This window comes from Chrysemys picta, chromosome 19 (assembly GCF_011386835.1).
Source record: "Chrysemys picta bellii isolate R12L10 chromosome 19, ASM1138683v2, whole genome shotgun sequence".
Lineage (NCBI taxonomy): Eukaryota > Metazoa > Chordata > Testudines > Emydidae > Chrysemys > Chrysemys picta.
The window spans coordinates 25,349,921-25,367,297 of NC_088809.1; the positions used below are offsets into that span (position 1 = coordinate 25,349,921).

The following is a 17,377-nucleotide window of genomic DNA, read 5'->3' on the forward strand; positions in this document are numbered from 1 at the left end:
CCTTCATCCCCTCAGTCTCCTCCTGCCCTTCCCCCATATCCCTCAGGCTGCCTCCTGACACTCCCCAACCCCCCTATACCTCCTCAGTCTCCTCCTGCCCCCAACATCCCCCTCCATTCCCTCAGTCTCCTGCCCCCACCCCCCTGCACACCCTCAGTCTCTTGCCCTCCACATTCCCCTGCATGCCATCAGTCTGTCCTCTGCTCCCCACAGTCTTTTGCACCCCATTTTGATGGTGTGTGTAAACCCTGCCCCCCCCCCCCACACACACACACACAGAGGCCCTGAAATGCCAGTGAGGGTACCTAGCGGCACCTAGAGGGAGAGTCAGGCCTAACTGAACAAGAAGCCCAGCTGGGCAGGAGCAGAGTGGATTATAAAGCCAGAAAGTTGGCAGCAGAAAGGGGCTGAGGCTGGGTGCCTGGCTGGGATGGTGGAGGATTTTCTAACCCCAAATGAAGTCACTCTGGAAACTGAAGAAGAGTCTGTTAGAGAGGGAGAATGCATACAAAGTAGGGGGAAAAGAAAAGAGTCAAAGCAGACTCAGATGATGATGATGTCAGCAAAACAAGCAACGCTGAAGGAAATGAACCCAAATGTTATCTTGTGATCCCTCGCCAAAGAAATAAGATTCCGTGATGTTACCACTGGGTTAAAAAAGCATAGGAGGCTGTGAGGTGGGGATCTTTCAGTTGAATGTGAAAACAATGAGCAAACTGATGAACTGCTAAAAACTGAAATGCTGGGGAAAGTTAAAATAAGTTGACAGCTACCAAGTATTTGACTGAACTGAAGGGAATACTATATGGAATGCCATTAGAGCTGACCATAGAATCATAGAATATTAGGGTTGGAAGAGACCTCAGGAGGTCATCTAGTCCAACCCCCTGCTCAAAGCAGGACCAACACCAACTAAATCATCCCAGCCAGGGCTTTGTCAAGCCAGGCCTTAAAAACCTCTAAGGATGGAGATTCCACCACCTCCCTAGGTAACCCATTCCAGTGCTTCACCACCCTCCTAGTGAAATAGTGTTTCCTAATATCCAACCTAAACCTCCCGCACTACAAGTTGAGATCATTGCTCCTTGTTCTGTCATCTGCCACCACTGAGAACAGCCGAGCTCCATCCTCTTTGGAACCTGCCTTCAAGTAGTTTAAGGATGCTATCAAATCCCCCTCACTCTTCTCTTCTGCAGACTAAATAATCCCAGTTCTCTGAGCCTCTCCTCATAAGTCATGTGCCCCAACCCCCTAATCATTTTCGTTGCCCTCCACTGGACTCTCTCCAATTTGTTCACATCCCTTCTGTAGTGGGGGGACCAAAACTGGATGCAATACTCCAAGTGTGGCCTCACCAATGTCGAATAGAAGGGAATAATCACTTCCCTTGATCTGCTGGCAATGCCCATACTTCTACAGCCCAAAATGCTGTTAGCCTTCTTGGCAATGAGGGCACACTGCTGACAAATATCCAGCTTCTCGTCCACTGTAATCCCCAGGTCTTTTTCTGCAGAACTGCTGCTTATCCAGACAGTCCCCAGCCTGTAGCAGTGCATGGGATTCTTCCTTCCTAAGTGCAGGACTCTGCACTTGTCCTTCTTGAACCTCATCAGATTTATTTTGGCCCAATCCTCCAATTTGTCTAGGTCACTCTGGACCCTATCCCTACCCTCCATCATATCTACCTCTCCTCCCAGCTTACTGTCATCTGTGAACTTGATGAGGGTGCAATTCATCCCATCATCCAGATCATTAATAAAGATGTTGAACAAACTGGCCCCAGGACCTACCCCTGGGGCACTCCAACTAGACATCGAGCCGTTGATCACTACCCTTTAAACCTGACAATATAGCCAGCTTTCTATCCACCTTATTGTCCATTCATCCAATCCATACTTTTTTAACTTGCTGGCAAGAATACGGTGGGAGACCGTGTCAAAAGCTTTGCTAAAGTCAAGATATATCACCACATCCACCACTTTCGCCATATCCACAGAGCCAGTTATCTCATCATAGAAGGCAATCAGGTTGGTCAGGCATGACTTGCCCTTGGTGAATCCATGTTGACTGTTCCTGATCACCTTCCTCTCCTCCAAGTGCTTCAAAATGGATTCCTCAAGGACCTGCTCCATGATTTTACTGGGGACTGAAGTGAGGCTGACAGGTGTGTAGTTCCCCAGGTTTTCTTTCTTCCCTTTTTTAAATATGGGCACTATATTTGCCTTTTTCCAATCGTCCAGGACCTCCCCCGATCACCACAAATTTTCAAAGATAATGGCCAATGGCTCTGCAATCACATCAGCCAACTCCTCAGCACCCTTGGATGCATTAGATCTGGGCCCATGGACTTGTGCACGTCCAGCTTTTCTAAATAGGCCTTAACCTGTTCTTTCATCACTGAGGGCTGCTCACCTCCTCCCAGTGATGAGATAAGCACAGGAGAAGATAAAGTGGTCGTAAGTTTTGTAACTAGTTAGTAAATAAGCTGGAGCAAACAAGCTGTATAGATTATATTTAAGGAAGGGACTCTAACTGAGAAAGTAGCACTAGGGTTTCAGATATTCAGAACCAAGCCATTTATCCCCCCTCTCCTAAGGGGTGATGATAAGTGCCTATGCTATGGGCATGTAGCAACTGTTTGTAAAGGGAAAAACAAGATGCAGTAAATGTGGGGGAGAGCACTCCTATGAAATTGTCCAGCTGGGCTAGAGGTCAAATGTAGTAACTGGTTGTAATCACATTCTGGCATGCAGAGGGTGTATTGTGGCAAGGCAAGCTAAAGATAGACAAAAACCAAAAAATTGTTAATAACGTATCATGCGGAAGCTGTAAGGAGACTCTCAAAGCATCAGCTGGGGAGGGAAGAGACAATCAGCACAGGAAACGGGGAACTGCAGATGCAGACACAGCCTCCTTGTATAAACACCCTGGAAGGAATAGGCAGTGACATACTAGGAATGAAAGAAGAAAGGTTAGTTGTATTTATGCTAGAAGTGATCAATTGTACATCTGAAACTGGGGCGGGGGTCAGAAAAAATAAAAATTATAGCTAGGGCAGCGGGGAAAATACTTGTATATTAGCCACTTGTCAATGGACCGTATTCATTCAATTTTGAATAATGTTAATGGAGAAATATGACTAGTATGGGGATCTCAGTCTTTTGTTGGTATGCCCTGAATATGATATTTGGACATTGGACTATAACCTATTAACTGAATTCTAAAGGAACTCTTTGTAACTACAAAGCTCACAATCTCTGCTATGAAACTGAACACCAATGGATTGAACTCATGTCTGTATGTATTTTGATCTTTTAACCATACTCTCTCTCTCTTTTGTTTTTTAAAAAATTTTAGTTTAGTTAATATGAATTGGCTATAGCGTGTATTTGGGTAAGATCTGAAACATTCATTAACCTGGGAGGTAATGTGTCTGATCCTTTGGGATTGGTAGAACCTTTTATTTTATATGATGAAATAAGATTTACATAAATTGTCATCATATTTGACGTGGGTACCGGGACGGAGGCCTGAGGCTGGATCACTTTAAGGGAACGGTGTTGTTTGAACTTCTGAGTAACCAGTGAGATAATAAAGAAGCTGTTTTAGGCTGGCTTGGTAAATTGAAGTATTGGAATATCCACCAGCTTTTTGGGGTTTGGCTGCCCCATGCTTTGCAGTGAGTGACCATAGCTGGCTCCCAACTAGGACCCCAGTCAGAATAAAGCTGTTGAGATCCCAATGCAGAGCAGTTATTTTTATTTAAGGATTTGTAATATCTATATTCCACGTGGGAAATTAGAAAGTTCAGAGCTACAAGAAATAGTAAAGATGATAAAAGTGCATATATTATATGTGGTGACCTAAACAGTCTTAATAAATTGTGGGAAGTAAGACAACTAATAAACATGGTGCATGCTTAGAAAAGTTCATTGATGAAAACTATCGAGTGGTTTTAAATGATGGCACCCCAACTAGATTTAATGCAGCAGAAGGTATTTTTTGCTGCTTAGACCTGGGACTTATAGCAGCAGATAGTGCAAGTAAATACAGCTGGGAAGAAGGAATGGGGAGTGATCGTTTCCCTGTACTTACTACTTTTCAAAGGCGAGGTACGGTTGAAGCTAATGCAAAATACCCACCTGGAAATATAAGAAAGCAAACTGGGAGCGATTTCAAAGTAATTGTACTGGATTTGTGACTAAGCATTGTGTGAGAGCGACATAGAGCATTTCAATGAAAATGTAATCTGCCAATCATACCCAGCCGGTCTGACTGGGTTCTAGAACCTGCGGTTCTTCCCTTGGGAGTCTGCAACCAGTAGGACACAGTGACCAGGCCGACTGCCAGCTTAAACCACAGTACTGATTATTTTAACAGTAGGAACAAAGCATTTGGAGTAAAAGAAGAGTCTCCACACGTCTGTCTTCCCTAAAGACTAACCCTCCGATGATGCTAACCTAGGCAGATATTCCAGCGGGTGCCGGTGTCTCAGCCAGGTTCCCCCGGCCCAGGAGAGTCCTCCTTTTTAAACCTGCCTCAATTCTTTGGCTTTCCAGTGTCCCCAGCCTGTTCCCGTTCTGGAATTGTCTCTTAACATCTCTCAAGGGTTTGCTGGGAACTGGCTTCTCAGCCTTTCTTTCTCTTCCTGCTTTTTTTTCCCAACAGCACCCTACTGACCTAACCCAATATATTCACACGGCAAACACCCCCGTAGTCAGGTCAGCATGCGTATGCAAAAACTATTACCCAGCAGCTCCAAACCCTTTTTTTGCCCTTTCCATGGGCTGTAAACCAAAGAATGGCCCCAGTGAGGACAGACACCATCCAACTCCCACTGTTTCCCAGGGGGCTGAAGGCAGGCTGCCTGCAGGGACGATGGCCACCCCTGGGCTCTACGGTTAAGAAAATGGAAAGAGAACTATGAGGAAAGATGGGAGTGTAGGGAGCAGGGAGCAGCCTGAGGGGAGGCAGGGGAGTGAGGGGGGCAGAAGGGAGGCTGAGAGGGGGCAGGGGAGTGAGGGGGCAGGGGGAGGCAAGTGTGTCCTGAGGGAGCCGAACCCGGGCAGGCCCCACTTCTGCTCCAGCTTGGCTGATTGCGCCACTCCCGTGGGGCCAGAGAGATCCCCGACCAGCCACAGTCACGCTGCCGGCTCTGCCTGGTGGATACAGTCACCACCCAGTGGGATCAGGGGGCAGGGCACAGGGGAGTGGGTTTCTCGGGGGGGGTTCTGGAGGAGCTCTGGGAAGTGAGGGTTTGTGAGGGATGCTGGGCAGGTGGTTGGTGAGACATGTGGCATGGGCCTGCCCCTGAGGGGAAGGAGCATGCTGTCAGTGCAGGGTTGTGCAGGCCAGTGTGTGTCTGGTGCAGTGGCTCTCAACCTGCAGCCCACATAACACATTGTGGGCCACATATGGAGCCTACAATGGTAAATAGGTTGAGAACCACTGTTCTAAGGCAATCCTTCCGCTTCTTACAGCGTTTTGAGCTGCTTTGTCCGCCGCTTCATTTCCTGTTACCTCGATATGTGCTGGGATCCAAGCATATGCTACATGTATCCCCATCTGCACTAGTTCTGGTGTTTGAACTATAATTTCATTGTTTAAATCACTTCCATGTACTGAGACACTTTTTTAACTGCCAGAAGGCTTGAGACTGAAGCTGGAAAAACGACCGCTGCTACTGAGTTTGGTGGCAGCACTCAGGAGTCCCTGACAACTTTAAAAATTCATCAGCTATTGTGAGACTCCAGAGCAGGCATCTCTGCAGCCTGTTGACCCTAGGGTGACCAGATGTCCTGATTTTATAGGGACAGTCCTGATATTTGGGCCTTTTTTTTATATGGGCTCCTATTACCCCTGTCCCGATTTTTCACACTTAGAATCATAGAATCATAGAATATCAGAGTTGGAAGGGACCTCAAGAGGTCATCTAGTCCAACCCCCTGCTCAAGGCAGGACCAATTCCCAGCTAAATCATCCCAGCCAGGGCTTTGTCAAGCCAGGCCTTAAAAACCTCCAAGGAAGGAGACTCCACCACCTCCCTAGGTAACGCATTCCAGTGTTTCACCACCCTCCTAGTGAAATAGTTTTTCCTGATATCCAACCTGGACCTCCCCCACTGCAACTTGAGACCATTGCTCCTTGTTCTGTCATCTGCCACCACTGAGAACAGCCGAGCTCCATCCTCTTTGGAACCCCCCTTCAGGTAGTTGAAGGCTGCTATCAAATCCCCCCTCATTCTTCTCTTCTGGAGACTAAACAATCCCAGTTCCCTCAGCCTCTCCTCATAAGTCATGTGCTCCAGACCCCTAATCATTTTTGTTGCCCTCTGCTGGACTCTTTCCAATTTTTCCACATCCTTCTTGTAGTGTGGGGCCCAAAACTGGACACAGTATTCCAGATGAGGCCTCACCAATGTCGAATAAAGGGGAACGATCACGTCCCTCGATCTGCTGGCAATGCCCCTACTTATACAGCCCAAAATGCCGTTAGCCTTCTTGGCAACAAGAGCACACTGTTGACTCATATCCAGCTTCTCGTCCACTGTGACCCCCTAGGTCCTTTTCTGCAGAACTGCTACCTAGCCATTCGGTCCCTAGTCTGTAGCAGTGCATGGGATTCTTCCGTCCTAAGTGCAGGACTCTGCACTTGTCCTTGTTGAACCTCATCAGGTTTTTTTCGGCCCAATCCTCTAATTTGTCTAGGTCCCTCTGTATCCAATCCCTACCCACTAGTGTATCTACCACGCCTCCTAGTTTAGTGTCATCTGCAAACTTGCTGAGAGTACAGTCCACACCATCCTCCAGATCATTAATAAAGATATTAAACAAAACCGACCCCAGGACCGACCCCTGGGGCACTCCGCTTGAAACCGGCTGCCAACTAGATATGGAGCCATTGACCACTACCCGTTGAGCCCGACGATCTAGCCAGCTTTCTATCCACCTTACAGTCCATTCATCCAGCCCATACTTCTTTAACTTGGCGGCAAGAATACTGTGGGAGACCGTGTCAAAAGCTTTGCTAAAGTCAAGGAATAACACATCCACTGCTTTCCCCTCATCCACAGAGCCAGTTATCTCATCATAGAAGGCAATTAGGTTAGTCAGGCACGACTTCCCCTTGGTGAATCCATGCTGACTGTTCCTGATCACTTTCCTCTCCTCTAAATGTTTCATAATTGATTCCTTGAGGACCTGCTCCATGATTTTTCCAGGGATTGAGGTGAGGCTGACTGGCCTGTAGTTCCCCGGATCCTCCTTTTTCCCTTTTTTAAAGATGGGCACTACATTAGCCTTTTTCCAGTCATCTGGGACCTCCCCCAATCGCCATGAGTTTTCAAAAATAATGGCTAATGGCTCTGCAATCTCACCCGCCAACTCCTTTAGCACCCTCGGATGCAGCGCATCCGGCCCCATGGACTTGTGCACGTCCAGTTTTTCTAAATAGTCCCGAACCACTTCTTTCTCCACAGAGGGTTGGTCACCCTAGTTGATCCCTGGAATCAGGAATCTCTCCCTGGTGACACGCTGGGGTCAGAGACAGGCGAGGCTGGAATCCGTTCATGGGAATACTGGTGTAAGGGGATTGTTGCCCCCTTACTAACATTCAGTGGGGGTGTTTTGGTTGCTAGCTCCCAGCACTAAAAGGGGAGGGGTCGATGGGAAATCAGGGGCCTGAGACGGACAGTCCCCAGGAACAATGGGGAGAGGCCAATGCTCCAGATCAGCCTGATTGACAGGGCGGGCAGCTAATCAGGGAGTCAGGAGGCCAGGGAGGTCCCATCCTCCAGGTGAGCTGGAATGGCCTGGGTCAGACAGAGTGGGGCCGAGCTAAGGAGAGAGCAGGGGCCGAGCTGAGCTGGGAGCAGAGCTGCAGCCCCAAAGCCAGAGCACGGCCCAGAGAGAGCAGAGCTGTCCTGGGAGCGGAGCTGCAGCAACCAGAGCCAGGGGGCAGACAAGCAGCCCAGGGAGCTGGAGGCAGAGCAGCAGCAGCAGCTAGGGTGACCAGATGTCCCGATTTTATAGGGACAGTCCCGATTTTTGGGTCTTTTTCTTATATAGGCTCCTATTACCCCCCACCCCTGTCCCGATTTTTCACACTTGCTGTCTGGTCAGCCTAGCAGCAGCAGCAGAGCTGAGGCCGAGTGGAGCCGGGGCTGGGGCTGGAGCCGGGGCTGGAGCTGGAGCCGGGTGCGGGGAGCAGCTGGGGAGAGGAGGGGGACCCTGGGCAGAGGGCCCAGCGCAGGGAGACGCCTCAGCTAAGAGGCTCTGCAGGCCAGACTTGGAGGGGGATCGTAACCCTGTCAGGGCAGGGGCAACGCTGGGAAAAAGGGTCCTGCCACCTAGAGCCTGAGAGCGTGTGGCCACCGCCCGAGCAAGTGTCCAACCCGCAGCGTCTCTGCAGCACGGCCAGGGCCTGAGAAGGAGCCTGGGACCTACAAGGAACAGCCTGTGACCTGCCCTGACGCTCCAGAGACACTGGTTGTGATGTTCCCGGCCACAGAGCGGGGTGATGTGTTTTCCTTTAACCTTTCCCATTTTTCCTTATTCTTTTTTAAAATTAATTGTTAATTAAACAACTTGTATTTGCTTTAAATTGTATGAAATGATCAGTGGGTCAGGGAGATGCCCAGTGCAGAGAGAGTACCCCGGAGTGGGGACACCCTAGCCCCTGTCCTGGGTGACCACAGCAGGGTTGGGGGTCGAGCCCCCCAGGAATCCTGGGCCCAGCCTTGTCGGGGTTTACGAGGACTCTGCCAGACAGGAGAGTGGAAGGGGAGTCCTCAAGGGCAGGGAGGCCTCTGGGTAAAGGAAGTAGGAGCGAGGACTCAGATCCTTTTGCTAGCCCACTTCACCGGGGTAGTGCAAAAGCCAGGAAAGGTCCCCACAATAGCGGGACCATTCCCCCACTTACACTGGTGCTAAAGAGCTCTGCCCCTCACCCTGACCCCTCTCTGAGCGGGTGACACTCATTGGCCTGGGGTAAGCAAATGCAGAATGGTTTGGGACAGGAATTTGCCTGATGGTAACCCTGCCTGAAACCGATTCCCCCAAACTACCACTCCTCCCATTGCACGACCCCACGGTGCAGAGCAAGGCGGTCTGAGCAGGGAAATGACTCAGTGGTATCCCAGTTCCAGGTTGCGCCCCAGGGATCCAGCCACACTAGTATTAGCTAAAAAATGGTAGATGACACAGAGTTAAGAATTTATTACTGATGATTTATCACATTGAAATCTCCAGGAATACACCACTTACAGGGACTAGAATGGTTACAGGAGCAAGTGTGAAAGCAGGGAGTACACTGATTATACAGGGAACACAAGGCCACTACCCATATTAAAACAGCTGCCAGCAATAGTGCAGCTGCACTGGTGCTAAGCTGCTGGTGTAAACAGCTCGGGGGAACTCTGGTTCAGCTCTAGGTTTCAATGTCACACTAGTAAAAATGCATTAAAAATCCACTAGTGACTTCACTATTCCTGCCATCAGAACAGATGCATTGCTCCTGGCAGCTGCTGAAATATGGGCACCAACTTTGCGAGTGTAGACAAGCTAGGCAAGGCTGGGCTGCTGCAGGATCAACACAGGTCTGCTGGTTTAACCAGAATGGTGGAGGATTTGCACTGTCCGGAACCACAAAATCCTGCCCAGTAGATGTAGCCTTTCCCATTGAGCAGGACGTTTTGACACTTGTCGTACCACCAACCTCCATAGCTACTTGCGCAATTCCCACTGGCCTGGTCCTGATCCTTGTCACTTGTGCTGAACTTCATGTTGTCGTGTATGCCCCCCAGGCTGGAGTGGTAGGTGGTAAAATAGTCATTGCCATCCCCAGAGTACCTGCCCAGCCTCAGCGAGTACCCGCTGGGCTCATCCTCGACACTGAAGATGTCATACTCTGCGTAGTGGGTGTTGTTGGATTTGTCCTCCACGACAAAGCGGACCTTGTAGGCATTCTGCCGCGTGAGCAGGAACAGGTACTCGTTGCCCAGCCAGTAATCCTGCTGCACGTTCCCAAAGCCGTACTTGTAGGTGCTCCAGGACTCCCTCCAGGTGATCTCTGTGTTGTAAGAATTTCTCTGGACAACGGTCCAGCCTTTGCCTTCGGTGTCCATGTCACACCACACCACTCGAGGGGGAGAGCCAGCCGGCTGGATGACATGGATCCCACTGGGGCTGTCCCTGGAAATGTAGCTGCAGTCTCTGGGGAACCCTGAAATACCACGTACAACAAGGTCAGTAACAGAGGGAGCCGGACACAGCAGTCAGCTCACCGGGGGCTGCCGGAGCAGAGCCAGATGTCAGGCTGTCATGAGATATCCATATAAGCCAGTACCAATCTGGAACACAAGCACCCTCTGCACCGAGGTGGGACCAGAGATAGGGCTACCTTAAGGGATAGACACCATAGGCCCATTACACCAGAATCGGAATTACATTTCCATTTCTCGGGGTTGGGAAGAAAACCTTGAAAACGTGACCTCAATATAACTGCTGCGGTGTCCCCACCTGCGTCCGCAGTGCCTGGAATGACAGCTCTGATGGAGTAGTGCCCCATTCATCTCCGTGGGGTGGGAATGCCCAGACTCACTGCTCTGGGGCCCCCAACACCACCCCAGTAGAAGGCTTTGAGCGTGGCACCAGGCAGGAGAGCATAGCAGGTCCCCTGGGCCAAACAGAAACACCCAGTCTGTGTGTGGGGCCTGCAGTGCGCTGACTTGTAGCGGAATGATTTACTCCTGTGAGGATGCATTTGCAAAAGCAAACAACAGGCTGATCTAGACTAAAATGCATCTGACCCTGCACAGACTTCGCCAGGAGGAACATTTAGGGACTCGCACTCTTGGCCATATCCCTATAAACTCAAGTTACATTAGTTATCAACTGTGGCTATTTCAGAGTCTGAGGAAGACCTCAGCAAGCAATTGCAGTAATTTATTTGAGGATTTTGCCTCTTTTCTTGGGAGCTGTGTGTGAGCAGCTTTCCATGTTCTCAATTGGTCATTTAAAATTATTGGGGAATAATTTTGTCTTTAGTGTGTTTGAGAGCAGTTTGTCTGCTGTTCCAAAGCTGAGGAATTAGGGAGGGCCATCTGTAGGGGGATGAAGGGTGAAGGATGAAGGCTATCTGTAGGGCCCAGGAAATAGGCGCCAAGTTTCTAATCTGCCAGGGGATGCTCCCCCTGGTTCCGCCCAGGCCCCACCCCACTCCACCCCTTTCCCCAAGGCCCCACCCCCACCCTGCTTCTTCCCACCTGCGATCCGCCCCACCTCTTCCCCACCCAGTTCCGCCCCTCCCCCTCGCTCCTCTCCCCTCCCCCACAGCGCCTCCTGACGCTGCAAAACATCTGATCCGCGACAGGTGGTAGGCGCTGAGAGGTAGGGGGAGGTGCTGATTGGCAGGGCCAGGCAGGAGGTACTGGGGGGAGGGGAAGGTTCTGGCAAGCTCCTCCTTGCCCTCCCCCCGTCCGCCTGCCACTAGCCACTCGCCTCCCCGTTCGCCTCCTCACCCCGCCTGCTTCCTCACAAGTTTATGGAAGCACGGGGGCCCCCCAGAGCACGGGGCCTGGGGTGGTTGCCACAATTCGCTGTACCCAAGGGATGGCTCTGATTTTAGGTGAACACCCAGGTCACATGGTAAAATTTCTGTTTCATAACTATGGTTACAAATTCAGAATTCACTTTTCTTTAGTATCACCCTAAAATGTGCTGCTTGAGCAAACAACCCTGCCATAGAGCTGCTCACGCATTGCAGGTGGAATGTGAACAAATGGGGCACGAGCTTGGACATGGCAAATCCCACAGAAAATGCAATAGACCACGCACAGCTATTCTTTCGCAACATTCACCCAAGTTTCCCCTGAAGCCTCCAAAGAGACTGGAGAGATTCCAGACTCACTGAGCGTGCAGGGGCTACGTGTGACATGGGTGATATACTGGTGATCACAGCAGAAAGGCAGCGGGGGACAGAGCTTTGCCTTTCACAAGAGCCTGTTTTTGCAGAGCCCATTATTCTATAGCATGCAGCAGCCTGGTTCAGCTGTAAACACAGCTCCCGCCATACGCCAGCGCTCCTGCCGGCGCTCCTGCTGGGCCTTAGAAGCAGTGCGTGGGCTAGCAGCAGAGCAGTGCCTGTGTGAGCAAACCACGCAGCAGCCCTTGTGCACTCAGCCTGGCAGGCACGACAGGCCCCCAGGAATACTTGTGTCCTGAAGCTACTGCTCTGGGCCGACGACCCGGTGCAGCCCACACCCCCGCTCCCCACTGGCCCAGGCGGCCGCAGGGTCCATACTCACCACTTTGGGAAGTGACACTCGTGCCACCCCCATGCTCAGCGCTCTGGACAGGGGTTGTGCAGAAACAAGTCATTGAGGCCACAGCCAGGAGGGCAAGGCATCCCTGGAGACGGCTCGTCCTGGCCTGGAACCCTGGAGGAACAGGAATAGCTGCTGTGAGACTGACCTAGCAGAGTGAGGGCTGGACGCTGCGCCACTCCAGCATCACCCCAGGAAGGCTCATTTTCCTTCGGACAGTGGCTCCCTGGCGGCTCCCAAGAAGAATCTGACCCAGTGAAGCCAGGCTGGGGCAGTCTGTCTCCTGCTGATGCACATAGAATCTGGGATCGGAGCAGATGGAGATTTGTTGAAGTGGCAGCTTTGGCCAAGGTTGATATTGCACCATTTGCAGCTGTGAACTTGGGTAAGAAACATCTTCACCCGACCCCAGAGCAAATTTCCACAATTTGCCCCAGATTCAGTGTTGCAAGAAGGTTTTAGGGGCAGAATGGAAGGTATTCTGATCTGGGGGAAAAAAAGCCTATTTGTTGGGGAAATCTAACAACTGAGGCGAAGCCATTCATGTTTAAAAATTGCATCTAAACTGGGCCAGAAAGCACGCAGTTACACCTCACTCAATTTGTACATTTGTATGTAACTATAAATGCAACAGCTGGCCTTAAGCCAAAAGTGCACCTGGGAACAACAGACTGTAAGGACAGGCCCTGCAGGAGACAGGCCCTCTCAGAGGTCCAGAGAGGCCAAGGCCACTTCCAGCTTTTGAGGCTTCTAGCCATAATAAACATAAAAAATGACGACACGTGGTCTAATCTTGTGCCATCAGAACCGATATATTTGTATTAATATTTACGAACATTTTTAACTCTTTAATATGACAAAATCTATATCAGTTAACAAAAAAATTATGTCTTTTACCAAATCACATCCCTTATTTGCTTAAATTTGCAGCTGTAAGGTGAGAGGGTGTGTCACATTTTGGTCTGATTGGGATGCGCATAAAAAGAAATTGCGAAACTTATCAAAAAATTAACAAGTGTCTAAATGCGAGGCCCCCTTGAGCTTGAGGCCCAGGCCAAATGGCCCTCCTGCCCCTCCCCCCCCCCCAGATTGGCCCTGGAGGAGATGAGCTGGATGGGACTCTAGGCTAGGTGTTGTCCCTCTCTACTTTCCATGAACCTCGAAGATGTAAGTGCACCAGGATCTCACATCGCGCTATTAGCATCTATCTGGGGCAGGTTCCATTGTCTTCTACCAATCCCAGCAGGATTCAGTGCATTCAAAGCCACATCCAGAGCCCCAGTGCCAGAAGCACCACTATTGGCTTAAAGCCAGCTATTGCATTTACAGTTTCATAGAAATGTGCAAATTGTGTGAGATGTTGCACTCTCTGTAAGTGCAGCTTCGTGCTTTCTGGCCCAGCTTCAGGGCCAGCCTTTGGGGTGGGCCGTACAGTTCCGCCCAAGGCTGCCCGCTAAAGGGGGCGCTGTGCGCAGGGTTTGGATTCCCACCTGACCTGCTGAGAGCCAGTTGGGCTGAGGGAGGCAGCAGGCAGGCAGGCGAGCAGCAGCGGGGAGGGAGAGACCTGAAGTGCAGGGGGGGCCCTCGGAGCCAGGTGACTCCTTCTGAGCAGGGGCGCCCCTGTTCCACGTGTGTAGCCGCTGCTGTTCCTGTTCCCCACAACCACCTGCATCATCTGACTGGGAGCCTCCTCCTGTCTGCTGGTGGGGGGGGGGGGAAGGCTGATGTCAGGGTGTTCCCCTTTCCCCCAACCCCCACCTGTGTCCCCACTTTCCACTAAGCTGGGGTGACAGGGGACACAGGGAATCTGTGTGTGCTCCTGCCTCTCTGGGTCCGGAGCTGCTGAACTAATCTTCAGGCTCCTGACCCTGAGTGCTTTCTTAAAGAGACAGCGCACTCATACACTCACTCAGGCACACACACACTCCCCTCAGCATACACACACCTTCACATATTCCTCCAAACACACACACACCAGGGCTCCCTGCATCCAGGTCACTTTCCCCACCTGGGCAGGGCTGGGCAGAGGCATCAGCAGTTGCTGCTCTCCTGCCCTCCCCTTACACAGCCCAGGCAGGGAAAGTGACCTGGATGCAGGGAGCCCTAACAATGCTCCTCGCTGCCCCCTCACAACCCCAGGGTGCACGGGGCGGAGAAGTCCAGTGTGGGAGCAAGCAGCAATGCCAGCTGCTTTGTGCATCCAGGTCAGTTTCCCCGCCACATGACATGGGTGCAGGAGGGGGAACAGGGGACACAGTGCAGGGCTTAGGGGCTCAGGAGGGAGGTGCAGGGGTAGGGAGTCAATGGGGTGCAGGGATTGGGGGCAGGGGTTGGGGTGAAGGGGGCACGTAAAGTGCAGGGGTTGGGGGGGCAGGAGGGAGGTGCAGAGATTAGGGGTGAAGGTGGCACAGTGTAGGTGTTAGGGCACAGAAGGGGGGCAGAGATTGGGAGTGTAGGGATTAGGGGCACAGGAGGGGGAGCAGGTATTGGGGTAAAGGGGGCACAGTGCAGAGGTTGGGGGGTAGGGAGTTTGGGAAGCCCATGGGGAGCCAGGGGCAATGGGGGGCACCATGCCCATGGGGGCCAGGGGCACCAAAATGCAAGTTCTCCCAGGGTACCATTTTCCCAAAGGCCGGCCCTGCCCAGCTTAGATGCAGTTTTTAAACATGAATGGCTTCACCTCAGTTGTTAGATTTCCCCAACAAACAGGCTTTTTTCCCCAGCTCAAAACACTTTCCATTCTGCCCCTAAAACCTCCTTACAACATTGAATCTGGGGCAAACTCTGGAAATTTGCTCTGGAGTTGGGTGAACGGATTGGGGTTGGATGAAGGGTTTGCTCTGGGGTTGGGTGAAGGGTAGAGGGCGAAGGTGAAGTTATGTAGGCCTCAGCCCGCCTGTCCCTCTGTGGTGTGAGGGGGGAGATGCTGCTGTCACACTCCAGTGCAATGGGGCCACGCTGGATGTTGGTAAGTAGCGTGTCAGGACAAAGCCTCAGGCCTCCATGGTGCAGGGTCATATTGGGGGCAGGGCTTGGGTGGAGAACAGGCATGTGTGGGAAGGCCTGGGCCTGATCCTCCTCATGCTAATGAGGTACTTAGATACGTGTTCTTCTCTCTGGCCTCCCTTCTGCTGCTAGGCCGGACGGCTGCCCAGCAGCCCCTCATTGACACAGGATCGGTGCCCCTTGCGTTCCCTGTCCTCATCGTCACTCTTTGCCTTGTCCTCACAGCACTCTGCATCTGCATGGGGCGGATCCAGCCTCTGGCGCAGAATGAAAGGTTTGGGTAAGAAAATAACTCACCCATTCTGACGGTGCTGCTGAGCAGATGGGCGAGAAACCCGAACAGTCCGTCTGCCTGCTCCTGAGCACTGAGCTGCGATTTGTCCCTTTATAGCAGACCTGGCACCTCTGTCCTCACCCAGTTTACCTCAGAACTTCAACTCCCAGCAAGGAAGATTTGCATGTGCAGAAGGAAATAGTCACTGCTTGTGTGTCTTGGGCGGTTTTATTACCCACAATAATATAAAATAGCCAGACAGTCCTCCCTCCTTCCTGAGAAATGCCAGATACTCCCAAGATAACAGAGCATTGAGCCAGGGATTTCTGTTATTGACACTGTCCCAATTCAAAGCATTTCTGAAGAACTGTCCAGGCACCAGAGCAAATAAGGAAACATATGGAAAGCTCAAGCCAAACAGGATGGGAGGAACCTGGGCTCTGTAAGACCTGCAAAGCAATGTCAATAACCCGATGGGCAAGGGCAGGTCGAGAGTCACTGCTTGTTACCACCTGTCGGCCGGTCAAGTGAAACGGGGAATGAGCGGTTGGGCTCAGTCCGGTTGCCAGGTGCCAGTAGCACAGAACCCATCCCCTGAGCTGGCACTAGCTGGGCCTGTGGGCTGCAGTCTCTGTGCAGAGCCAAGGACTGAACAGGCGCTAGTCTCTGGCCAACCTAGAGGTCGTCCCTCCAGCATTGATGCAGTGTGGCTGGCAGGTGGGGGAGAAGGGGACTTGGTGGGTCTTTGTGCTGTTTTTCCTTTTCTACACAGGAACATGGCGCTATGGGTTCAAACTACAGCAAAGCAATTTAGCAGATTTACCTCAGGAAAAACTGCCGAGCTGTAAGAGCAGTAGGACAGTGGAACAGAGGTTTAGGGAGGCTGTGGAAGCTCCTTCACTGGAGGTTTCAAAAGGAGGCTGGAGCCACCTGTCTGGGATGGTTTAGACACAACAAATCCTGCATCTCGGCTGGGGGGTAGACTAGATGACCCTTGCAGTCCCTTCTAACCCTCTGGTTTTGTGATTTTAGGACTGAAGGGACTTCTAGGTCATGGAGTCCAGTCCCCACTGTCGCATGCAGTTCCCTCATACAGCCCTGATCATAAATTTATCACGCTCTGGCTTGAAATTAATTAGGTTGTTTGCTCCCATTGCTCCTATTGGGAGATTAAGTATCAGAGGGGTAGCCGTGTTAATCTGGATCTGTAAAAAGCGACAAAGAGTCCTGTTTCAGAGTAGCAGCCGTGTTAGTCTGTATCCGTAAAAAGAACAGGAGTACTTGTGGCACCTTAGAGACTAACAAATTTATTAGAGCATAAGCTTTCGTGGACTACAGCCCACTTCTATGGATGCATATAGAGTGGAATAAATATTGAGGAGATATATATACACACATACAGAGAGCATAAACAGGTGGGAGTTGTCTTTTTTTCTCTTACTTAATTGGCCTCTCAGAGTTGGTAAGACAACTCCCACCTGTTTATGCTCTCTGTATGTGTGTATATATATCTCCTCAATATTTATTCCACTCTGTATGCATCCGAAGAAGTGGGCTGTAGTCCACGAAAGCTTATGCTCTAATAAATGTGTTAGTCTCTAAGGTGCCACAAGTACTCCTGTTCTTTTTAAAGAGTCCTGTGGCACCTTACAGACTAACAGACGTATTGGAGCATAAACTTTCGTGGGTGAATACCCACTTCGTTAGAGGTTGTTCCCAAACCTCATTCCCAGCGCCAGGTGGGTCACCCACGTCCTTCCACGGTGTCCCCAGTG

General features: G+C 51.0%; 1 protein-coding gene across 1 annotated transcript; it reads right to left on the bottom strand.

Moving 5' to 3' along the window:
* Positions 1-9,201: 9,201 nt before the first annotated feature.
* On the bottom strand, positions 9,202-15,760 carry LOC101931597 (fibrinogen-like protein 1-like protein). The gene is made up of 3 exons (XM_005278868.4): positions 15,626-15,760; positions 12,305-12,436; positions 9,202-10,221 (listed from the first exon to the last, which is right to left on the bottom strand). Exons 1-3 carry the CDS (start codon positions 15,627-15,629, stop codon positions 9,587-9,589), a joined length of 771 nt encoding a protein of 256 aa, XP_005278925.2. The 5' UTR covers positions 15,630-15,760; the 3' UTR covers positions 9,202-9,586.
* Positions 15,761-17,377: the final 1,617 nt, after the last annotated feature.